Source organism: Staurois parvus, unplaced genomic scaffold (genome assembly GCF_062004578.1).
Source record: "Staurois parvus isolate SC_StPar_1 unplaced genomic scaffold, SC_StPar_1.0 ptg000145l, whole genome shotgun sequence".
Lineage (NCBI taxonomy): Eukaryota > Metazoa > Chordata > Amphibia > Anura > Ranidae > Staurois > Staurois parvus.
In genome coordinates, this window is record NW_028317941.1 from 17993822 (window position 1) to 18020057 (window position 26236).

Here is a 26236-nt window from a genome sequence, read left to right on the forward strand (position 1 = left end):
ACGCTTACATACGTACTTGCCAGACCAGCGTTTATCTGCCTGGCAGACAACTTCAGATGCTCCACTTAGTTCATAGCCTTTCTGACAGTGGATGTTGCACCGAGTCCCTTTCACAGTTTTATAATAAGATCGGGTAGGGCTTGAACAGGTAGCATGTCCGTTTTTAACTTTGATGGGAGTGCACCATGGGGTATCTGAGAAAATATATGTCAAATGCTATGTAAAGTGACACAGACACATAAACACTAATAACTTTAAATCAAATTGACTGCACATTAGAAAGCATTTAAACAACATAAATCAGCAATGTGTTACTTTTTTTTTTTTAAATTAAAACAAAAATAAAATGTGTGTGAATTAAAAGTGCACACAGTAGTAATATGAATGCACTATTCAATTCTATCTTTACTAAGTTTTTTTAATTGTAACTTCAGTCATTGCAAAACCTGCATGATGCCATTTTGACAGGTCCTCTTTGCTGCCAGATTAGGTCACTACCGTATCTTTTTGATGCCATAAAGACTGGTCCTTTTTATTGGCAACTTCAGTCCCTCCTTTGATGTTTGATGCCATGATGACAGGTTCTCTTTGACATTGGCTCAAGTCACTGCTACACAAGCTTGATATCCTAGACCGCTTTCACACGACGTTCTGATGAGGTCCGTCTGTTAGTTTTTCTGGCAAACCTGACTGAACCCTCCATTCATCACCTACCTCCAATTCAATCCAATCCACTAAAAACAAACTGAAGGGGATTTGTTCTGCTCCATCTAGGTGGATCGGATCAGATTGGATCGGTGATAGTCAGGTGTAAAGGCACAGCCGGTCCATTTACACCCGGCCACCATAGAGCAGAGCGGGCTTGGTCCATGTCCGCTCTGCATAAATGGAGCAGGCACAGACCAGTCATTCACATTGCTCTGCTCTGCTCAGCAGGGGATAAGCTGACAGATCCCCTGCTGAGCAAAGCAGATAAACCCAGTGTGGAAAGGACCTAAAAAGCACCCTTACAGCAACACTTGAATTCATGAAGATTATGAAGTGATACTAAAAGCTTATTTTTTTAAGGAAAAGCAACATACATGTCTATACTTACCTGCTGTGTGCAGTGGTTTTGCACAGAACAGCCCAGATCTTCCTCTTCTTGGGTCCCCCACAGGCTCTTCTGGCCCCTCCCTCCTGTCGGGTGCAACCACAGCAAGCAAATTGCTATGGGGGCACCCATTGCTCCGTGTCTACTCACACGGAGTCGTGGCTAGGCCCCACCCTTCCTCTACTCATTGGTTTACTGGCTGTGATTGACAGCAGTGGGAGCCAGTGGCTCCCGCTTCTGTCTCAGCCAATGAGAAGAGGGAGTCCTGGGATAGCCGAGACTCCAGTGCACATCGCTGGATCGAGAGGGGGTTTAGGTGAATATTAGGGGGGCTGGGGGGGATGCTGCTCACAGAAGGTGTTTTATCTTCATACATAGAATACATGAAGGTAAAAAACCTTGACCCTTTACAACCACTTTAACTGTCTTCATTATGTGCCCTTCCCCAGTCTCATTCAGGAATAGAAACATCAGATACTGACCAGGGATAAGCTTTAGTTTGGGGTTGAACATGAGTTTGACCTGCCTATTTGCAGTTTGGTGACCAGCTGAACAAACTGGCCACATATGACCAGTTCACCTGCCCACCTGAGCCCCTGGCTCATGTAGCCGGAAACCTGACATTTAGCAGCTTTATCACCACCAGCTCTAAATGACAGATTCCTGCTGACTTTTGTTTGGAATTGGTAAATGATGTCACCAATGCTGTACTTAAAGCTGTAGCTGGGGGGCAGCATTGACATGGTAGGGAGTCTATTTTGACGGGTGTCACTCAGCATGGTTAACATGGATCTACACCGCTGGAAGATGTGACTGACATTGGATTTACACTGGGGACATTGTCCTGTCTATGCCGGTGTCAAGGTATACAACAACTGATCTGTTTCAATCACCCTTCTTGTTTGTCTTTATTGTCCTCAATAGATCCAGATCAGGAGAAAAAATAGTCAAACTGTAACAGAGCCAAACCTTTTCAATGCTTTAACAGCAGCTGTCTCTGTTATAAGGATCCTATCTTTTCTGTCCTTCTCTCGTGAAAAATAATGCTGGATCCCTACTGATCTAATCAAAGAGACAGAGATGGGGCAAAGAATGGGTTCATGCCTAGATTTTCTTCCATATTTGTTGGTGGGGCTTGGTTAAAATGTTTTCCAGACAGCTAACAAATGATACATATCTGTGGGTTTACTAACATCTGTTACATCTATCAGTACATTAAATTAAGAGAAAATTGTTTCCTTTATGGAGTAACAATCAGTATGGTACCATAAAAGTAAGGTACAACTGAGAGGTTAATACAATTTTGGCATCTTAACAGAAATACAGCATGACAGTTGCATTCTGTTTTGTTTATCAACAAATCACAAGTTTAACCACTTTCCCTCCAGAGGATTTACCCCCCTTCCTGACCAGGCCATTTTTTGTGACACAACAGTTGCGCGGTCATGCAACACTGCACCCAAATGAAATTTACGTCCTTTTTTTTCACAAATAGAGCTTTTTTTCTGTGGTATTTGATCACCTGTTTATTTTTTTTATTTTTTGCGCTATAAACAAAAAAAGAAGATTTTTTGCTATTAAGCATGTCCAGTAAAAAAATTTTAAAAATCTAATTTCGTCATAAATGTAGGCCAAAATGTATTCTGCTACATGTCTGCTACCATGTCTTTGCTAACAAAAAAATCCCAATACATGTAAATTAGTGGGTTTAAATGAAAGTTTTAGTGTTTACAAATGGCGGTACATATACTGAATTTGTTTTTTTTTTAATAGCAATGGCGGTGATCAGCAACTTAAAGTGGGGTTGCGGGACTGCGGCGGGCATTCTGACACTGGGGGGAACTCACTTGGTGTCACTGACATTCCCAGTGACACCAATATAGTGAACAGTGCTAATAAAAAGCACTGAGACTGTACTAATGGCACTGGGCAGGAAGGGGCTAACGTGGGGCGATCAAAGGGTTAACTGTGAGCTGTTGTTCTTTTGGTTTTTTTTAGTGTGTGCTGTGTGTTGTGTTTCACTGTAAGCACACTACTTTGTATGATGGTTCTGCTATGCAGAGCCATACAAAGTAGTGTGCAGGAGCTGACAGGAGAGAGATCTGTGTTGTTTATAGACAGGTCTCTCCCCCGTCGGTAATACTCAGTGATCTCCGGCCGGGACCCGGTGATTGACAGCCGAGTACCTACCCGGTACTGCAAAATCACGTATATATACATGATTTTTTGCACCAGTGCCGCTCTGTAGGAATATTTCTGAAAGGTTTTACCCCCTTCATGATCATGGCATTTTTTCTATTGAGCACTTTAATTGGCGATTGCTCGGTCATGCAACACCTTACCCAAATGAAATTTTTATAATTTGTTTTAGACAAATAGAGCTTTCTTTTGGTGGTATTCTGTCACCACTCACCACTCACCAATCATTGTTTCATTTATTTTTGCTATATAAATGAAAAAATACCAAAAAATTTAATTTCTTAGATTCTATTATACAATTTTGCAAACAAACAATCTTATTTCATAAATTAGGCCAAAATGTAGTCTGTTACACTGCTTTGGCAAAAATAACCCAAATCAAAGTATATTATTTAGTTTGTGTGAAAGTTATAGAGTCTACAAACTACGGGATATGTGTTTGAAAATTGATCAGTCCTGATGTACTGACAGCCTTCTGAGGCCCTAAAATGCCAGGACAGTACAAATACATATCTTCCAAATGTCCCTGATTTTGAGGGACTGTCCCTGATTTGGAACAAAGTCCTTCTGACCCTCTTTCCCTCTCATTTGTCCTTCATTTTGGTCTGATCTGTATAGTTGTATATAAACTGCACTTTTTGTCTTTCAAAAAGTGTTTCACGGTGCTAAATCTGAACTTCTAATGCTGCATTTGTCAGTTTCAAAAGCCTGTATAAAGTACTAGTAGTGGTAAAAAGAAAAGCAGTTGTGGGTTTGACTGATCTTTTTTTTTTGTTTAATTCTCCTTTAAGGGGGCATGGCAGGGGTGTGTGTCCTATGCCAATATACTTTTGCTAATAGGTGTCCCTCGTTCCCATGTCAAAAAGTTGGGAGGTATGCAAATAGTCCCCAAATTACCCCTTTTTTTTAATGTAGACAGCCCAAGGTATTTTGCAAGAGGCATGCAAAGTTCTTTGAAGTTGTATTTTTTTGTCACAATTTTTTGGAAAATTGAGAATTAAATAAAATTTGCCATTTTCACAATTCTTTTTTCTACATACTGTCACAAGTGCAGTACAGCACCATCACACGACTGGTATGGCAGTGGATACTGACTGGTGACAATATGTAAAAAATAAATAAATAAATATATATATATATATATATATACTGTGTGTGTGTGTGTGTGTGTGTGTATATATATAAATATATATATACAGTCAGGTCCATAAATATTGGGACATCGACACAATTCAAACATTTTTGGCTCTATACACCACCACAATGGATTTGAAATAAAATGAACAAGATGTGCTTTAACTGCAGACTGTCAGCTTTAATTTGAGGGTATTTACATCCAAATCAGGTGAACGGTGTAGGAATTACAACAGTTTGCATATGTGCCTCCCACTTGTTAAGGGACCAAAAGTAATGGGACAATTGGCTTCTCAGCTGTTCCATGGCCAGGTGTGTGTTATTCCCTCATTATCCCAATTACAATGAGCAGATAAAAGGTCCAGAGTTCATTTCAAGTGTGCTATTTGCATTTTGAATCTTTTGCTGTCAACTCTCAAGATGAGATCCAAAGAGTTGTCACTATCAGTGAAGCAAGCCATCATTAGGCTGAAAAAACAAAACAAACCCATCAGAGAGATAGCAAAAACATTAGGCGTGGCCAAAACAACTGTTTGGAACATTCTTAAAAAGAAGGAACGCACCGGTGAGCTCAGCAACACCAAAAGACCGGAAGACCACGGAAAACAACTGTGGTGGATGACTGAAGAATTCTTTCCCTGGTGAAGAAAACACCCTTCACAACAGTTGGCCAGATCAAGAACACTCTCCAGGAGGTAGGTGTATGTGTGTCAAAGTCACCAATCAAGAGAAGACTTCACCAGAGTGAATACAGAGGGTTCACCACAAGATGGAAACCATTGGTGAGCCTCAAAAACAGGAAGGCCAGATTAGAGTTTGCCAAACGACATGTAAAAAAGCCTTCACAGTTCTGGAACAACATCCTATGGACAGATGAGACAGAGATCAACTTGTACCAGAGTGATGGGAAGAGAAGAGTATGGAGAAGGAAAGGAACTGCTCATGATCCTAAGCATACCACCTCATCAGTGAAGCATGGTGGTGGTAGTGTCATGGCGTGGGCATGTATGGCTGCCAATGGAACTGGTTCTCTTGTATTTATTGATGATGTGATTGCTGACAAAAGCAGCTGGATGAATTCTGAAGTGTTTCGGGCAATATTATCTGCTCATATTCAGCCAAATGCTTCACAACTCATTGGACGCCGCTTCACAGTGCAGATGGACAATGACCCAAAGCATACTGCAAAAGCAACCAAAGAGTTTTTTAAGGGAAAGAAGTGGAATGTTATGGAATGGCCAAGTCAATCACCTGACCTGAATCCGATTGAGCATGCATTTCACTTGCTGAAGACAAAACTGAAGGGAAAATGCCCCAAGAACAAGCAGGAACTGAAGACAGTTGCAGTAGAGGCCTGGCAGAGCATCACCAGGGATGAAACCCAGCGTCTGGTGATGTCTATGCGTTCCAGACTTCAGGCTGTAATTGACTGCAAAGGATTTGCAACCAAGTATTAAAAAGTGAAAGTTTGATTTATGATTATTATTCTGTCCCATTACTTTTGGTCCCTTAACAAGTGGGAGGCACATATGCAAACTGTTGTAATTCCTACACCGTTCACCTAATTTGGATGTAAATACCCTCAAATTAAAGCTGACAGTCTGCAGTTAAAGCACATCTTGTTCGTTTCATTTCAAATCCATTGTGGTGATGTATAGAGCCAAAAATCTTAGAATTGTGTCGATGTCCCAATATTTATGGACCTGACTGTATATATATATATATATATATATATATATATATATATATATTACATTTTGTAAACCTTTTTTTCTTTAACTTTTTTTACTATTTTTGTACATACTTTCCCCATAGTGACACTGTACTACTCTGGAGGGTGATCAGGGATTTGTTTTTACACTGCTATTGCTTATGACAGTGATGATCACTGTTATAAGCAATAGTTTTAACTGTCATGAGTGGATTATCATTCATGACAGCTTTACTGCTGACATGCTGAATTACAGTTAATCACATGTACAGGTACCATGTGATAGCTGTGCATCAATCACAGCCTCACAACAGTAAGCAAACGTTTCATGAATAAAAGCCATTCATGACAATTTGCTTACATAATATCATGTGATCGCTATGATTGATCATAGTGATCAAATGATACCCCAGCTGCTCACAGCAGTCAGATAATGAGCACCGGAACAAGTGATCGGGTGGACACAGTGGTCACAGGATTGCGCTGCTGCACAACCCAGGGAATGCACTAGTGCACATGTGCAAGGCGATGTACAGGTATGTCACTTAACCTGGCTGTGCCGCCCACCAGCAGTAGATGTACTGTGGGCAGACAGCAATCGTTTAATGTAGTGGGTTAATGTGGAAACAACCCCATTGATTTAAAGTGTTACTAAACCCTTGTATCCTTTACAGCCAAGGAAATTTCCATCTTAGCATCTATTTGATCGGCAGTTGACATGTTGCTGCACATGTGATCGGCTCTGACATCAGCCATTTGATAACTTCAGTTGAGAGTACAAACAACTACAAGAGATATCATTCATGGCATGCCTTGAAGGTAACTGCTTTGGGAAATAGTTGATGGGTTTTGTTCCACTTTACCAAAACAGTTGAATACCTTGAATGATAACTGTTACAGTTACTAGTGTGCTTATCTTAGCTCACCCGAGCTGTAAAACCATTAAATAGTTGGTCTCATAATTGATCACATCATGCTAGCATTATGACAAGTGCAGATCAAACAGTGACTTAGATGGCAGCTTTCTTGGATTTAAAGGATATGGGGGTTTAACTCATTTTAAGAGACTTGATTTAAACACCTTGTCTTGAGCTGGGACAGCTAGGATATGAGGAGTTTTTCCATGTATGCAACATGGTGATGGTCTGGTGATGTGGTGTGAAAATTCTGATACATTGCTGCCAAGGAATATAACTTCATGAAAGTCATGTATTTATTAAGTGTTCTTGCATGGCAAGACCACTTACTGTTATCTCACATATATATTCTTATTATTATAGCCAAATTTACCACCCTAACTCCTCCCACAGTTTTTACACTACATAGACAGTAATATACCAAAACGTGCGGATTGTTCCCGATTGGTGTGCTATTACTTTGTGGAACGTTTCGAAGAATGGTTCACGAAATATCGCCGTTTTTGTGGTGAAATTGGTCCCATAGTAATGAATGGCGGAATGTTCAAAATTATAGTGGGTGCTGACAAAAGCTAGAGTGTGAGCTGAAAAATCAGAACATGATTTCTAAACTGCCATCACTCCCTCATTTTCAAGCCCGCCTACACAAATCTTATATCAACACGTTCAGCTATCCCTGCTGCCACTAAAAATGTCCACGGCTAAGCCATAGTCCTGATAGTTTTTACAATATGATCATTTGTTTGCAACTCACGCCGCCCATTGACATTCATTGAAACTCGACTCTAGCCACCTGAAATTTGAAGGCCAATTTCAAAACTGCGACTGTGCCTTCATTTTTAATATTTCAGAGACATACTATGCATCAAAATGTAGGTCTGGGTCTTGTGATTCTCACAGTATAAAGCTTTATAATTTTAAAACTACAACCGTTTGAAGATGGCAACCGCCAGTGAAGTGAGCAAGTTGGAGCATTTTTTTTTTAACCACTCCTCTGCCCTTGCTGTAGAGTGAGTTGCCATAGGAACCCAGGTGTGTGAGCAGGCAGCAGTGTGACAAAAGCTACTCCGCCCACTCCAGCTGGTGGAGGCAAGAACACTTCACACAATTTCCCCAGAAATTGTAGCTTTTCTAGTTACAATTGATGTTGCAGCTGCAAAATGTTATGTCCCATTTTGAATCTAAACCCGCAACAGTAAAATCAGTCTGTATATGCAGTAAAGCATGCTTGTTATACTCACTGTGGAACCTAAGGGGTTAATCCTCTGCATTGTTTAAAAATGCTGTTTGATCTTGTCTTTTCTGATCCTCCCCTTCTTCCAGTGCCCCCCTCTTATCTCCTGATAAGACATATCGTGTGGAGACACTCTGCACATGCTTAGTTTGGTGTGTATTGCTAGAGATATTTTTTATTTTCTTGAGAGAGTGCATGTGATCAGCACAGGGCCAATCAGCGCTGTCCAGACAGAGGTCAGGGGTTTTGCATCTCCCTAGAGCAGAAAGAAAACTCCTCTTACAAGCTTTAACCAGTGCTCTGCCAGACACTGATAGAAGTGACAAGACTGCTCTAGCTGCAGTATTGCTGAGAAAAGGTATTTAGCAGTTTATATTTACTAACAATTTGCATTTCCATGTAGTGTGTGCTGTGGGAGAACATATATAGTGAATGCAGGGTCCTGGTTTAGTAACACTTCAAGCTAATGTATCGCTCTACCTCTTGGCACTGGCTATGGAAAGCACTAAACGTAGTTCTGCCAACAACCAACGTGAATGTATACGACGCAGCCAAATAAATGTGATCTGTTCTAAAGGCCATACGTGTTTGCACTTACATTCTAGTAAGGTGTTTTGCCATCCTGTAAGGGCTACACAAATATATTTATTGTTATAAAAATGCTGAACGTAGTGGAAAATTCTGAACACCTGTAACCTATACTAATAGGACTGGAAAGCTAACTGTGATCAGTAGAGATGGTCTGCTGATCAAAGGATCTCTTTTTATGTTTGCCAAATTTATCCAAGCGTTGCACACAAACAAGAACTTCAGAACATCTGGTTTGCATACCATTAACATTTCATGTGGTCTGATAATGGAGAACATGATCTGATAACATTTAAGAAAGTACATTTTCTATGAAGTAGGAATTATTTTTAACTACATTCTGTGTTTTATCTCTTGATAGTTTTCTCTTTAACATTGGTCAATTTACAAATATAAATATTGCTTACATAATTTTTTCAAATGAAAGCATTTTTTGAACATTATAGCTCTCAGGATGAGTCGATTTAATCACCTATCACCCTCCTCTCTATAGACACCTCACTGGAACAGGTATCACTAGCCCTAAAGTATATCTAAAGCCAAAATATTTTTTGCATTTTTTTTAAATAGAAAGGAAAGGCTAGAACCTCTGTCAAGTTTTAATTGCTGTCTATTTTCCTGCTAGGGAGATTCTACCTCTTTACTTATCCTGGTGACCATTGTTACCGGAATTAAAAGTAAGGAAAAATCCAAACCTTTCCATTGTAAATGGAACCAAAATAAAAGGGAAATCTTCCAACAGGGACACTTGCTTTGGTGACAGTTGGCTAAGAGAGGTTATATAAATTGATATCCACCAGTGTCACTCTTCCCTTAACATAAAACCATCAAATGTGCACTTTGCAAGTGCAGTTGTACTCATTCCCCCTTAGTGAATGTGGTAAAGCTCTGCTGATTTCCATTATCCAAGCATATGCAAGCAAAAATGCTGGTGTTATTTTCCTTGCACCTGATTGGGTATTCTTTACAAAGTGAAGCTTTATCACATTCAAATTTACTAAGGAAAATGAGTGCAACTGTATTGCAGAGTGCAACTACACTTGCAAAGTGCATGGCCTATTTGCCTTTAGTAAAACCTCCTCACTATGATTTTTATTTTACCTATCTGATGTACATCTGTCAAGATCTGCACATTTTCATCTAAAGCTTAATGATCTGCAAGATGTTATTTGGATCAAGTGACTGTCTGCCTACACTGGTGAGACTTCAAGTTTAAGCTATCTCGCCACAACTGGATCAATTAAAGAAATCACACTTGTATTGCTTAGATTAAGGAAGCGGAATAGTTAATACATAAATATAAAATAATTGGTTCCTCAGAAGGAAATGTAAGAACATTTTAAAGATAAATAAGTATAAAGAAGTCATACCCCTAGAATGTCCTGGGTAGAAGTCACCAGGCTCTTCTAGGAGAATCTTGCATGATGACTTCATGTTAAACCCCCTAAATTGGCAGGACAAATTTGAGGGAGGAAAGCTAATGTCATCAAACTCCAGCATATTCAGGGGAAACATAGCTAGCTTCTGCCCAGGAGGTGCTGTAGATAGGATTTTGTTTTTCTTTACCCGCCTCCTGCCCCCCATATAAGGAAATGATGGGCACAAGGTGGTTCTCTCGTTCTGGGAGGACGTTATATGACGTCCTCCCACTCTGACCGCGCGTTCGCGGCTCTGGGGGCACAGAGCGCAGAGATCAGTGGTGTGCTGTGTCCCTCGGACAAAGCGGATCACTGATCAACGGAAAGAGCTGAAGATGTTGACTTGGTCATGTGATCAGCTGTGTCCAATCACAGCTGATCGCATGTAAATAAGGGAATGCCGGTTATCGGCATTTCTCTCCTCACACTGACAGCTCGAGAGGAGGGGAGAGCCTGTAATCTGCATTACTCAGAGGAGACATGTATACTGATCATCACTGATGATCAGTGTGCCCTGATGATCAGTGTAGCCCCAGCAGTGCCACCTGTCAGTGTCCATCAATGCCAGCTGTCAGTGCTCATCAATGCCACCTGCCAGTGCCCATCAGTGCCACATCAATGCCATATATCAGTGCCTACAAGTGCACATCAATGCCACATATCAGTGCCCATCTGAGCTACCTATCAGAGCCAGTCAGTGCCACCTGTCAGTGCCACCTATCAATGCCAGTCAGTGCCACCTATCAGTGCCAGTCAGTGCTGCCTATCAGTGCGCATCAGTGCCGCCTATCAGTGCCCTTCAGTGCTGCCTATCAGTGCCACCTATCAGTGCCATATATGAGTGATGAGTGCTGCCTTACAGTGCCCATCAATGATGCCTGTCAATGCCCATCCGTGCCACCTATCAGTGCCCATCAGTGCAGCCTATCAGTGCCCATCACTGCAGCCTCATTAGCACACATCAGTGAAGGAGAAAAATCACTTATTTACAACATTTTATAACAAAAACTAAGAAAAAAATTTTTTTTTTTCAAAATTTTCAGTTGTTTTTGGTTTGTTTAGCAAAAAATAAAAAACCCAGAGGTGATTAAATACTACGAAAAGATAGTTCTATCTGTCTCAAAAAAAATGCTAAAAATTCCATATGGGTACAGTGTTGCATGACTGCGCAATTGTCATTCAAAGTGTGACAGCTCTGAAAGCTGGATATTGGCCTGGGCAGGAAGGGGGTATAAGTGCCCTGTAGCAAGTGGTTAAAATGCAAGACTGCATAATGTATTTTTAGGGACTACTTATTGAACTGTGCATTGTTTATGTTTTGTTTTAGATACACGTGACTAAACCATGGGAGATTTTTTTTCTTTCTTCCTGTCCTGTGATGCCTATAAACAAATAATGGGTGCAGATGTCAATGGCACCGCAAGGCACGGACAGCAAATAAAAACACATTTTTTGAAGTTTCAACACTGTGACTACATTACTAGTTTTTTCCCTGTGCCCCATTGGGGACATTTTCCTTCAACTCCCATCCTGACAAGGTGTGAGAGGAAATTTCCCCAGTGTTGACACAGACAGTAATAAATATCTCAAAAATATTCCAAATGTTCCCAGCTCTATCCAAAGCAAAATAAAGTTTTGGTTGCACTGGGACTTCAAGTTCTGGAGCCTAGACAATAATCTCATGCTCTGGACATATACAAAAGTTAGGATTACTGTACTTTGGAAACTGGGAGTTCTTTTCAAGTTTAGAAGGGAGAAAACAAACAACTCCTCCTTTTAATTAGGTATTATTAAGGAGAGTTGTGTTTTGTTTAACATCTACTGTGTTTATAGGTTGTGTGCTTCATGTACAAATTGCGGAAAATAATGTATTTTTCAGGTTTTTTTCAACTATTTTATTGTAGCAACCACAAGAAAAAGATTTCTTCTTGGTTTATTTAGCAGCTGTACTTCCTAGAGACTCTGATTCAGACTAATCTCGTGGGATTACATGTTATATTGTGCATTTCTTCAAGTCAGTGCCAACTGAGGATACACTTGTTATACGTGTGGAACATTCTTTGTGATGCTTTTCTTTCAAAAATATGAAAATAGCGGAACACAGCATAGCGAACAGGATTGAATATTAAAAGTACAGCATGCTGTCGGCTCTAGCACTGAGAAATCTTGGCTGAAATTTATCAGCAGCTGATAAGGTATCCAACACTCTATTTGTCTTATGTATTTGTCTTATGTATGTGTGCTTAAAGCAGAAATCCGGGAAAAATGTTTTTTGTACCATGCAGTGGGGCTGTGCCCACACTGCATGAGCCATCTGCTTGTTTTTGTCTAGGGCTCAAAAAAATGAAGATATACTTACTGAATCCACTAATCCTCAGAGCACAAGACCGGTCCCTGCCACTTCTTCCCCTCTGCACGCTAGCGGTCTTGTGAATGGGGTATTCCTGATGGCATCACACCCATAAACCAGATGAGGGGAACATGGTTTCCGGAGGATCGGAGGACGGTATAAGTATAGCTTTTCCACTAAACTGGACAAAATTAGCAGTTTTCCCATGTGGGGACACCCCCACTACATGAGAAAATAGAAATTTTACATGGAATCAATAGTGCAAAATGAAGCAGGATTATGATTTTCATTGTATTGCTTACCCTAACTGAATCTAGGGCCAATGTTGTCTATATTGGCCCCTATATATATGGCTCTTCACTAGGGCCCCTTCTTAGCATTTTAGCAATTTCCAGATCCATTGTGACTCCTCACTTCCTACCAATACTCATATCCTCTTAGCTGGTCAGTCAGAGGACATTATGTGGTGGCTAGAGATGGGAAGGCATTGAAAAAAATGGAAAAATTGGGAGACAGAAAAAACATTTTCATTTTTTTTTCCAAAAATTGAAAAAAAAGGAGTGTGGAACATGTTCTTCTACAATGATAAATAATATATCCATGATATGGTTTTCAAACTATATAACATGAAAACCTTAATGAAAGGTTTCTGAGACGTTATGTGAAGTCCTAACAAGTTCTCTCAACTAAAGTCAAGCAAATCCTGGAATACAAAGTAACGTACTTCTCAATGCAGCTCGCAAATAAGAGAAGTGTGCATTTCTGACGCTAGGTGGCACTGCAGGGGAAAGGATCCAGTTTAGTAAGCTTCTGGGCTCCAACTTGTACCTCTCACAGTTGGGTGATTGTTGGTATACAGTACATGATCATTTATGTCTTAATTGACAGGTAAGAGGGTAAACTTGTCTGGCAAATTTGTTTATCTTTATAACCTTTAACCACTTGCCTACCGGGTACTTATACACCCTTCCTTACCAGGCCAATTTTCAACTTTCAGTGCTGTCACACTTTGAATGACAATTACGCGGTCATGCAACATTGTACTCATATGAAAATTTTATATTTTTTTTCTCACAAATAGAGCTTTCTTTTGGTGGCATTTACTCACTGCTGGGTGAAGCTGACGCATTTTAAAGAGAGATCCCTTCTTCATCAGAGCTCTTCATCAGCGTCAACTTCATCATGAGAATCTCCCTTCCTGATGGGATTTGCACGTGTCTCCTAGCCCAGGGACTCGGTTTTGGGATTTGATATGCCTGTTTTATTGCTACTCTTGTGAGTATAATTCCTATATCAATAAATCTACTAATTGCTTATTGAGGTAATGTGCAAGGTTGGTGCGCTCTGTTCTTTGTTCTTTACTACAGTTTATATCAAGCTTCCCCAGCTTCGCATTAGAGCTGCACAACCTTTGACCGGTCCTGGAGGAACTTCTTCTACGCATCATACTTTACATTGGTCCATCGGTCCTCTTCTGATCTGGGTCCCCAAGAGCAGGAGGTGTTGTATCTATGTCTACTGGTCAACCTTATGTGGATGACCTACTACTAAGGAGAAACCTATGGAGCCACAACACAAACATAAAGAATCCACAAATGCAGCCTATAGCACCTAAGTGAGAAAAACAAGATGAAAACTGGAGGCTCTTCATGCATTACTTAAAATAAGGGAGAGTTTATTACTGTAATATCTTACACTAGTAAATGTAAGGTATAGGGGTGTACGCCATACTACTTGTATATGGAAGCGCATGAAAGACAAATAAAAAATATACATTTAAATTATGGTATAAATATGGAATGAATAAGGCAAAAAAAACAACCTGAAACAGATAACATCATGAATAAAGTAAGTTGACATTTGTGATGGTTCTACGTATGCTGCACATTTCAGGCAAGTCTTAGTAAGCTATAAGTAGTTTAATTACAGCCACACAAAGCATGCAGAGTAAGCAAAGCATTCACCTCTAAAGCGGTATCTAGAGTGTGTATATACATCCTCATCATCTTCCAGTGGTGAATACGCCGATCCTAAAATAAAGGAAAGAAAAAAAATATAGCAGAGAAAAAAAAATGTTGAAGCAGCAGTGAAATTAATATGATAAGCAGTGTTCTTAGAAAATATTATAAGCCAGTGCATTAACGGTGCCGTTCTGAATTTGTCATCCAGGTTATTTCAAGCCACATTTTTAGTTTATTCTATAAAGCTGAACTCCAAGCAGATATACTGTAAAAGACCCCCATTTAATATAGTGTATTAAAAAGTAGTAATTGTACTTTTAAATATCTAGTATAATACAGCTAAAGCTATGTCTTTATATGTGTTTCCTGTACATTTCTGCACAATATGAATTTGACTAGAGGAAAGAAGGTCAGCTAGTCAGGTTCCGCTTCAGTAGACAGCTGAAAATGGAAAAATAACAGGAACACTCAAAGTGAGTAGAGTGCTGACCTAATTGGTGTGGCTCTTTAATTGCCCAATCAGCAGGCTGGAGGCCAGTTGATGACCAAGCTATATTGTGTAAAGATTACATAAACTATTTATTACAAACCGCCTTACATAAAATTCTGATTCTGACTCTACTTCACTAGATTTTCAAAAATATGCACAAATGCACACCATAGTTCCTATATGAATGTGCAAAAACTTTTTTACAAAAGAAAAAACAAAAATAGGACTAATATTAAAACTCTTGGAAACCATGGCCCCTACCACTTCAAACCCTTAGAAGTGCAGTTATATCAACAAGCTACGTAAAGTTGCAAGAATAGCTCATACAAAAGGTGGTACGGGTCATGGTTTTCTTTAATCTTTGGCCAAGAGTTTTAAAATTGGTCCTATTTTTGTTTTTTTTCTTTTGTAATAAGATTTTTGCATTGAACTTCGGACTATGGTTTATGTTACTGTATATTTTTTATAATCTCGTTGAGTCAGAACCAGAATTTTATGTACGGTAGTTTGTGATTGGATTCATTACTGGTTACTCCTCCAAACTCTACATTTGTTTGTACTATTTTCAATTTAATGGGCCTTACAGAATCATGGTAGTGTAACCGCATGAGCAGGGTACCTTGGGAATTCTAACATTGAGGTTTGACAAAACTCTTTATACAGGTTACACAGATGTATGTATTGTAACTGTGTTTGGCTGATAGCATGGAGTTCAGCTTTAAAGGACATCTATTTAAAAAAAATCCACAAGGTTGTCACCACAAGCTACTACAGAGTGTGAAAAATAAATATCCGTCCTTTCATATAAGTGTTTGCACAGATGTTGGTTATGGATTGCAGCAGCAAAATATGTTATCTCAAAGAGGGAACTATTAATGTATACCTGCAGGCAAAACTTTGTTAGTTGAAGATTAAAGTGTGAAAGATTAGAACACCTGTCAGGTTTTTATTGCTTTCTGCATCTCCATTAAGATCTGCCATCTTCATTCATCCTGGTGACCATTATCATTGAAAGTGAATATGAAAGAAAATCGATTAGACACCAGAACATAAACAGAGTGGAAACCTTCCAATGGGGACACTAGCTTTGATGACCCTAGTTACTACCAGTGATTGCCTCACTTTGGAGGGATTTCCTCTCAGTTTCTATTGTGGCAATGGGACAGGAAGTGAAGGGAGATCTCCCGAGTAGAACACAGATGGCAAAAAAACCCCAACATGACAAGGGTATAACCTTCCCTTACACTATCCAAAATGAAAACAGAAATGTTTTGCCTGTAGTTCTAATTTAAGGAGATAATGCCTCCAAATTTCTTGGGATTCAAACATCACCTAAGATTTATTTAAATATTGATATTGGTTTTTAGTTAACCTTAAACATATCATTTTGGTTGGGGCTGCATTGGTGGATTGCATATTTACCTATGGCCACACATACAGTATATGAATGGAGGAACAGAACTGGGTAAACTTTGGTTAGTAAGAATTATCCACCCAAGAAAAACTATGGTCGAAAATCAAATTCCAGACTTTGGGCACCTACTGCAGTACTCATACAGCCAATGTGGTATTGCACCATGTTATAGTTTAGTATACTGCATTTAGCATTATTATATTTATTATTTTAGCATCATAGTAAGTGCTTTAACATAAAACCAGGTAACATGACTCGTTAATATATTCAAGTATTTCCATTACAACCAAATCTTTCAGGGTTTTGCAGCTTTACCTGTAACCAACCATCATTGACATTGTATATGAACCCTTAAAAAGCACTGACAGCAGCAATTATGTCATAACTCTCTTTATTGTTCTCACCATTTTGTGACAAACATATTAGCTGTATAGATCGAGTATACACAGACCATTATTTATAACCCACAATTAGACACAAATGTACAGCAGTAGTAGTCTATGGGCTTATGATAATATTCATAAGTGGAGAATTCTGCATCCTGCCACTGAAGCAAATCCTGTAATAGTCTACATTTGTACCATTAGGGTCAGTCAAATCCTGGATCACAAAGGGATGGAATGGAAGTGATTTGTAATAAATTGCTTTTTGTAACATTCTGTAAAGTAAATCTGTAGCCAGATCATACACACTTAAGATTATACATATACTCTAAACAAACAGTAATAGCACTTTAAAAAATCTCTCATTCATCCATGTATCTATAAACATTGAGGAAAAAATAATTTTCAAAGTTAACACAGGAACTGGAAACTTACCTTCTAATCTAACCATTTTTTCCCTGGAGATCAGATCCTGGCAACCTGCCAGCCCTCTAATGTAAACTGCTAACAGATGTTGCTAATCTGTTAGGCCCTTTGAACATGGGAAAAGCAGGTGAAGTAACTAGCCTCACTGTCTGCAGTCTGTCAGAACCTATGGCAGGCTGCGCCTGGACAGCCTGAATGCTGTACTGAGTGGTATTTGCGTTTAGTACCCAATGCATTCAGGGATGAATGCCCAGAGTGCAGGTGCTCTGTGTTCCAGAATACATAGGGCACTAAACACAAGTACCACTCAGTATAGCATTTAGCCTGTCCAGCCGCAGCCCACCATAGAATTTGACAAGCAGCGGAGCTTGACGCTGCACCTGTCCTGGAGGGGCACAGAGCAGGGTCCCTAGAAACCAAATGAAACTCAGAGAGAGTCTTTTTTGTGATCTTTGAGAATGAATAACTTCATGTTAAAAGAAGCTAGAGAGGTGAGTGGCTTGTTTTAACACCCCTTTAGTGCTTGTCAAAAATATGTAAATAGTTTGATGTCAATTGTCTGGAGACAGGTGCACTTTAAGTCTAAGGATTACAAAGGCAAGCCTTAATCACACTAGTTTGTGATGGAGAAAATAAAGGTCAAACCACCTAGAATTGATATATCAGTTTCAGGGCTCATGTACACTGCAGCTGATAAACTCACATTTAGGAGCTGTTCAGCGTTTTTTTCAGCAGCCCCTGAACTCACCCTAATGTTTTCCAATGTATTCATGTACACATCTTCGTTTACAGTCATTCTTTTGAATGCAGAAAACTTGTGTTCAGCAGTCGCTTTTATCAGCGTTTCAAACGCAAAACGCTTGAAAATGCAGCTAAACGCTGTAAATCGCATTTATAAGCATTTGAATTTTTTTTTTACTCTCGCAGTTCCTGATGCTGTCCAGAGCCTTTTTGTCATCATGAAAAATGCATTGAAAGCATTTTCAAGGTACTCAAATGGGCAAAACACTGAACACAGGATGTTCCTACCAAGCTTGTCACACATTGTAATGACCAATTCACACCTCAATCCTCTCCCACCCTTGGAAACAAAAGATATGTTAATAACCATTCACACCTCAAATTCCTCATGAAGACCCCCTGCCAGGTGACCTTAATGACTCCTTCCACCAGACACCTTTCCCACCCTTGGAAATAAAAGAAATGTTAATGAGCAACTCACACCTAAGCTAATCTCAACACATACTGCTCTCTCTGTTTCTACTCTTTACTCTTTACCATAGTTTCTGATTCTGTTACAACCCACCCTGAATAACTGGGATATTTCTACTATATCTATTACCTTCTTCAGAAACAGAAGAATAGATTTTCATACTAATGTTTCAGATTTTTTTCCCTCTACATTCTCCATGATATAAAGTAGCATTTATAAATCGAAAAGGGAGAGTGGGACCACTGGGACTTGTCCCGACACACATGTAGACCTAAGAACTCAAACAAAGATATCTCATCGCTGGAGTTCTTGAATTGTTTACAACAATTTGGGTGGTTTAACTTTCTTACATTTGCCAAAAATGGAATTATCTGTTTTGGGCGGACACATTTGCGTTTAGCAGCAAGCAGACCCCAGGTGAACTTAAATAACTGACATATAAAAGACCATAGTATTTTACCAGTTAAATGCTAATGAATATAGTATATTTTCAAAGTATGACAATCAACATTTTAATAAACATACAATAATAGTTATGATTTCCGCATTCCTGGCAAATTTTTATGAGTACAGATAGTTTATCCCACTTTGTTAATGTGAATATGTAATAAAGAATTTTACCTATAAATAATAAACATAATACATTAGGGATTTTTAAAAACACTATCCTAGAACTGTAATAAATTCTAATTTATGGCTTATTCAATAAGGCTTATGCAAAGAGCCCAGCAAAGTGCAAAAATGACCCATGGCAGCCAACTGTGCATTCTGATTGGTTGCAATAGGTTACAGCACTTTGCTTTTTAACTTTTCTAAATATATATTTGGAAATGATAAATCCTGAATCTGAAAAATAAATGTAAACCAAGACTCAACACTCCATCAACTTTACGCTACAATATCTGACAAAAGAAGAGAAATTAATTTGGATTTGACTGGAAACAAACTGACCTGAAACAACAACCAGTCTCAATTTGCATAAAACTAAAAATGCGATGTATCCAAGTATATTCTAAATAAGACTGTTTTTCTGTCACGTTCATCCTTTTATATTCAGAATACACAAACCACAATTACAGTGTCTGGAGCACATCAAATGCAGAAGGAAATGAGAGGATGGTGATTACAGACAAGATTTGTAAAGAATAGTAATTCAGACACATACAACAATAGACTCTGGTTGTACAGTATGAAGAAATCTGTTGGAGATTGCCACCGTCTTCAGAAGAATTATATCTTTCTAACAAAAAGCTAACCACACTAGCTGGGTGTCACCAGTCCAGTAATGAATGCGCCTGGATGTGCCAGGAAGGAACCAAAATGGAATATACAGCAAACTGTTTATGCAGGGTATGGAAACGGGATGTACACATAGCCAAGCAGCTCTTATATTTACTCAGTTGTTTAAATTTGTTTACCAGAAAAATATCTGTAATAGTGGTCAGCCACTCTGATTTAAACTGGAGAAAAGTCCTTCTACATGTATATTGCAATGGCATTAAAAAATGTAGCTTTGTTGGAGCTGCTTGATGATGCTTGTCCCCAGTGGTTGCCCCCAGTGACCTTGCAAGCCTCCTGACACCTAAGGCAATCTGGGTTCAGATATATTTCAACAGAAGAGAATAATAATGCAAGAGACACAATGTATTAGTAATACCTTTATATTAGACTTGTTCAGCAGAGTAGACCAAAGGAATAATGGGTTTAGGGTGCACAACCCCATTTAATGCATAAAAGCAGAATTTCTGGTACAACAGAAACAGTCAATTGGCAACATTTAACAGATTATACAGTCATGAGAAGTAAGCTTCAACTATTTAAATGCAACACTGGCAGTAAGAGGGGAAAGAGAAGACTTGTTGACTTATCATTTCCTCTGGGCCACCAGAGCTACAAGGGGTTTGCAGAGAATTATGTAAACGTATACTCCAGCATAAATATATGTAGGTACCCTGGTTTGAGTAAAAATGGCCTTAGAAAGGAAGAGGTCCATTTAACTATAGATTGCAGCTTGAGTCCTGTGATGTTACAAGTTCCTAATATGGTAGCGTCTGCAGTCTTCTGCTAGCATTGGTGGGGCACCATAAACATTAGTGAATACTGGCAAGTCAATGAATTTAAACAGATAGGTGAGGGTACTGCTCAGGTGACTGAGGTGTAAATATGTCCACGTGAAGTGTCTCTAGAGTGATGACAGAAAGAGGTTGGACATCTGCCTGTTTTATACAAACTCGCACACACTATATATTTCCTTTATTGTATGATACTACATCATATAAAAATGTTAATTAAAGTGGTATTAAACTCCAAAAAAATTAATATATTGCAACTTACCAATCATTAGGTGTGGTGTTGCATTAGCTTTCTTTTTTATTCTTTTCCTTTTGTTTTCACCTTGAGATGTGGCCAGTAACACAACTCCTGTATTAGAGTACCCCCACTCTGGATAAAGGAGCACTGGGGAACTTTAGGACAGGAGCACTGTCAGTCTGGGGGGACGGGAGTGTTAGATGTACTAGCAAATTTAAATACACTAACAAATTGAAGCTAAACTCCAGTTAATACTTGATAGGCAGTTACAGAAAACAGTTTTGTTCTTTTAACAAAAAGGTTTTACATAATTTAATAAAAGCTGATAATTTTAAGCACCCCTGCTAGTAATAAATGGTTTGTTTCATCTCTGCAACTGATACATCTGCAGGAGAGCTTGTGCTTCTGAAAAACAATAGACTTACTGGTTGGATCACAAGATGAAAAAAGAAGAAAGAAAGCCTAAAAAATGTAGTCATCACATCTAAGAAATGGTAAGTTGCATTATAACACGTTTCTTTTGGGTTTAATACCACTTTATTATCACATACTTATAACACTATATTAATATGGCTAAAATACTTTGCACATGTACATCCCATTTTGTACAGTATTTCCCTTAGGCACCATATAAGAAATGTTCTCACAACTTTATATGCCTGTACCATCTTAAGAGGAAACATGTAACTTTTTGTGGTCTCCAATAAATAATGAACATAGAATTGTTCTGTTTCAGCAATGCAAAACAAATTAATTATGATGTTCAGTCAACTGAACTGTAATTATATATCAGCATAGTCCTGTGCAAGCATTTTTAGAGATCATAATGTTTACTGGAATGAATTAAATACTACCATGTATTCCCTAATTTGAAGAGAGTTAATTATTGAAGACATATGCTCTAGAAACTTTATTTTAGTAGTAACTTTTATGGAGTTGCTGGAGCTAGGAAATAATCACAAACACTATACTCAGAAGATGTTATAGTCAAATAAACTTTATACTCGTGTAGCATTATGAATTTATGAATGCAAATGTATGGCATAGACCCACTCTTTGGGAAACGGTAGAAATTTCCAGTTTGGTTCTTGTGTTGTACTTGTCCCAAACAAGCTATTAAAGTGGTAGTAAACTCTCTATTTTATCTTGTACCTACAGGTAAGCTTACAGTCAGGCTTACCTGCAGGTACAATGAGTATTTCCTAAACGTGTGCGCAGTGACACTTTGCATTCAGTGCAGCCAGTATGCTATGGAATACAGAGCACATACCATGGTTCCCATGGCCTGGACATTCAAATGGCAGTAGCCCGCAAACCCAGAAGGACAACTAGGTGAAGATGGAAGCTCTGCGCAATGGTGGCAGCATGCTGGTGGAGGGCTTCATTTCAAAGAAAAGTAGGACCCAGGAGACCCAAATTTTGGGGGGGGCGGGTGAGCGGTTTATCCAGGATCAGGCATTCCACCCGCTGAATGTTCACAGGAATGACTGCTGTAGGCTGGGAACCCCTGACGTCACTGACGGATGTATGGCCATCTTTGAAATTTTTACACCACTCATACACCACTCATATGTCTTATTGTGTCTCATCACTGTACTGTGCTTGAAATCTTCTGTAGACATCCATGGGTTCTATGCCTTCGTTCACAAGAAACTTGATCACCACATGCAGAAGAAAAGCAAAAGAGGGAACACTAATAGTGTACTACTGTAACACTCCTTTATTAAAACCAAAGTACGTATTGCACTCACATGTTGTAAACAGTAAATCAGCCTTAAAATGGTATATGCTCAGTGACCCTCATCAGTACAACGCTGAACAGCAAAAATGGCTCTCAAGCACCGCTGATAGCGTGTGCTCCACTCACTGGACGTGACGTCACAAAGATCTTGACGGAACCTGAAATTATGTCGACACGTTTCGCCTTCCTCCAGACAGCAATCTTCGGTCCCTGCCTGCAAAATATACCCTGCCCATACTCCTCCCATCCTCATGACTCAGTTTCTATTAAGTGTTTCGGCTACGAGTCCATAACTGAAGATACCACTTCCTAATGTTATCGGTGCGGCTAATAAAATGTAAAATAAAATAAAATGAAAAACTCCTACTAATCGGAAATAAATTACTTTAACTCTATAAAATCAAACAATCTGGACTGGCCTGCAACATGTGCGCTGCCTATCAGAAATAGGACACACTTGCCACTTACTACTGCATGTAGTACCTCCACGCTAGCATCCCGTTTATACTTGTAAAATTAAAAGTCCCAGTTTGACTTGAATTCCTCTTGTATAATCTGCTCTATTTTTTATTAGATGTCTATTTTTTATTAGATATATATAAAAAAGAGATTGGCTTCATGTAAGTTGTGACAGACACAACCAGGACAGGGGCTTTTGGAGGAGACTAGGGACTAGCCTTCTACCCACTGATTATGGCCCATGGAGGAGACCGGGGATTTTGTCTGCTTCTCCTGGTCAGAGCACAGGGGCGTATTTACCACAAGGCATTTGCCTAGGAAAGCATTGTTCAGGGAGGCAGCACCGCCTCCCAGAAGAAGGGATGGAAGAAGGGGCACATGCAGCATGGGGACCAGGTGGGATCCGAGAGAGGCTGCGGGCTGCTTGATGGTGTATGCAGAGCCCGACTCTCATTCCCAGGGATATCAGGAGCTGAAGGCGACTGTCTTCTCTCTCTCGCTGGGGTGGGGGTGGGGTGGCCAGTGTATGGGGGGGCAGTGGTAGTGGAAGAATCTCCTGGGTGAAAGTGGGTCTGGGGTGTTGTTGGTCAATGTCAGGCTCTCTTTGTGAGGGAAAGGGTGTTGGTCAGTGTCAGGGCCTCTCCGTGGGGGGGCTGATTTTTGTGTTGCCTAGGGCAGCACAAAACCTAAATACCCCACTGTCAGAGCATGGAAAAGAACTCAGTTCAGCCTTTTTTTATAAATAAATCTAGGTTTATCTTGTATAATATTTTTGAGGTCTTTATCCAATTTAAGTACCTTCCAATGCCTATTTATACTGTTTTGTACATTGTTTATTGAATGGTAATACTATTGGTACATCTATCTTCTCTGTATTGGCTTTGTGTTTATTTTCTAGCAAAATAGTTCTATACAATAGTTCTATCTCTTTACTCTCTTTTTCTATAATCTCTCTCCTGTACCCTTTATTTATGAACCTTTTTATACGTGTATTACTCTGTTCTCTATAGTCTTCTAAATTATTGCAGTTTCTTCTCAGAAGCAAAAATTTCCTCTGGGTATATTTTTTATCCATGGTTTATAATGGCTGCTGTTGACTGCTATATACGCATTTCTGTTAGTTTTTTTAAAATAATTTTTTGTGTATAGGTGGGACCCCGTTTTTATCAACCATATATCTAGAAAATTAACCTCTTTTTTATTTATATTCCAGCTCAAGGTGATATTTTTACTATTCTCATTAAGGCTCTCATAAAACCCTATTAGTGATGTCTCATCACCGTTCCATATTAGTATCAGGTCATCAATAAATCTATTATACATTATTATCTCACTTCTCATATTGTTAAATATTGTTTCCTCTTCCCATTTAGCCATATATAGGTTCGCAATACTGGGGGCTATATCTACAGACATGCATTTCTTTGTTGAAGAATTTTGTTTCGTCATACTCATTATGTTGAACCAATTCGTTCTCAAAAATCATTTTGTTATATCCGGCATTAGTTTCAAATTTTCATTGGTCCTGGTGTATTCAAAAATGTTGTAACTTTTTTCTAAAGATTGCTATACAGTTGTGTTCAAAATAATAGCATCACTAACCTGACCAATCACTGTTTTTGGTAGAAATGATATTTCTACATGGCAAATAATTTACTAGCAGGTGTAGTAGAGTAATAGATATCCAACAGACCCAACAGTCATGACATGCATGCTGCTGATTCTGTGTAATTGAATCACTAATTGAAAGGGGCATGTTCAAAATAATAGCAGTGTGGAGTTCTATTAATGAGGTCATTCATTCTTTGAAAAGCAGGTGGCAATTATTGCCCTTATTTAAAGAAGGAAGGCAGCAAATATTGTACATGCTGGTTACAGTGCATTTCTCTCTGTAATTCTGAGGAAAATGGGTCGTTCCAGACATTGTTCAGAAGAACAGCGTACCTTGATTAAAAAGTTGATTGGAGAGAGGAAAACATATAAAGAAGTGAAGAAAATGATAGGCTGCTCAGCTAAAATGATCGCAAATGCTTTAAAATGGCAACCAAAACCTGAAAGACGTGGAAGAAAGCGAAAAACTACCATTCGAATGGATAGAAGAATAGCCAAAATGGCAAGGACTCAGCCAACAATCAGCTCCAGGAAGATCAAAGAAGGTCTAAAGTTACCTGTGAGTACTGTTACAATTAGAAGACGCCTATGTGAAGCCAAGCTATCTGCAAGAAGCCCCCGCAAAGTCCCACTGTTGAAAAAAAGACATGTGCTGAAGAGGTTACAATTTGCCAAAGAGCACATTGACAGGCCTAAAGAGAAATGGCGCAACATTTTGTGGACTGATGAAAGTAAGATTGTTCTTTTTGGGTCTAGTGGCCGGAGACAGTTTGTCAGATGACCCCCAAACACTGAATTCAAGCCACAGTACACTGTGAAGACAGTGAAGCATGGTTGCGCAAGCATCATGATATGGAGATGTTTCTCATACTACGGTGTTGGGCCTATTTATCGCATACCAGGGATCATGGATCAGTTTGAATACATCAGAATACTTGAAGAGGTCATGCTGCCTTATGCTGAAGAGGAAATGCCCTTTAAATGGGTGTTCCAACAAGACAACAACCCCAAACACACCAGTAAACGTGCAACATCTTGGTTCCAGACCAACAAGATTGACGTTATGGAGTGGCCAGCCCAACCCCCGGATCTTAATCCAATAGAAAACTTGTGGAGTGACATCAAAAATGCAGTTTCTGAGGCAAAACCAAGAAATAGAGAAGAACTGTGGAATGTAGTCCAATCATCCTGGGCTGGAATACCTGTTCACAGGTGCCAGAAGTTGGTTGACTCCATGCAACACAGATGTACAGCAGTTCTCAGACACAGTGCTTATACAACTAAATATTAATTAAGTTATTCCAAGGAAAGCAAAATCTTCAAACATTTTTCAGTTTATATAGTGAATGTTTGAGTTTGTAAAGAAGAATACAAACACTGCTATTTATTTGAACAGTCTAATATTCACTTTTCTTCAATTTTTTTAGAGGAACAACAAAGTTTGATCTATTTTTCTTTATGTTTTGATTTGGAATAGAATGTGTAGTGTTCCCAATGCATTTGTGTGTATGGAAATAAAAGCTATTGGAAGGATTTCATTCTTTATTCACTTTTTTCAACACACTGCTATTATTTTGAACACAA

General features: G+C 39.1%; 1 protein-coding gene across 2 annotated transcripts in view; it reads right to left on the reverse strand.

The window, feature by feature from the left end:
- The window catches only part of SRPX (sushi repeat containing protein X-linked), a 137867-nt gene that overhangs the window by 43884 nt on the left and 67747 nt on the right, over window positions 1-26236 (reverse strand). The window contains exons 2-3 of one of the 2 annotated variants that reach the window (XM_089673909.1): window positions 14609-14674; window positions 3-194 (exon numbers count right to left, since the gene is read on the reverse strand). In XM_089673909.1, the coding sequence (XP_089530035.1) occupies window positions 3-194; window positions 14609-14674 (258 nt within the window). The remainder of the gene's footprint in view (window positions 1-2; window positions 195-14608; window positions 14675-26236) is intronic. The other variant, XM_089673910.1, reaches the window with a different exon arrangement.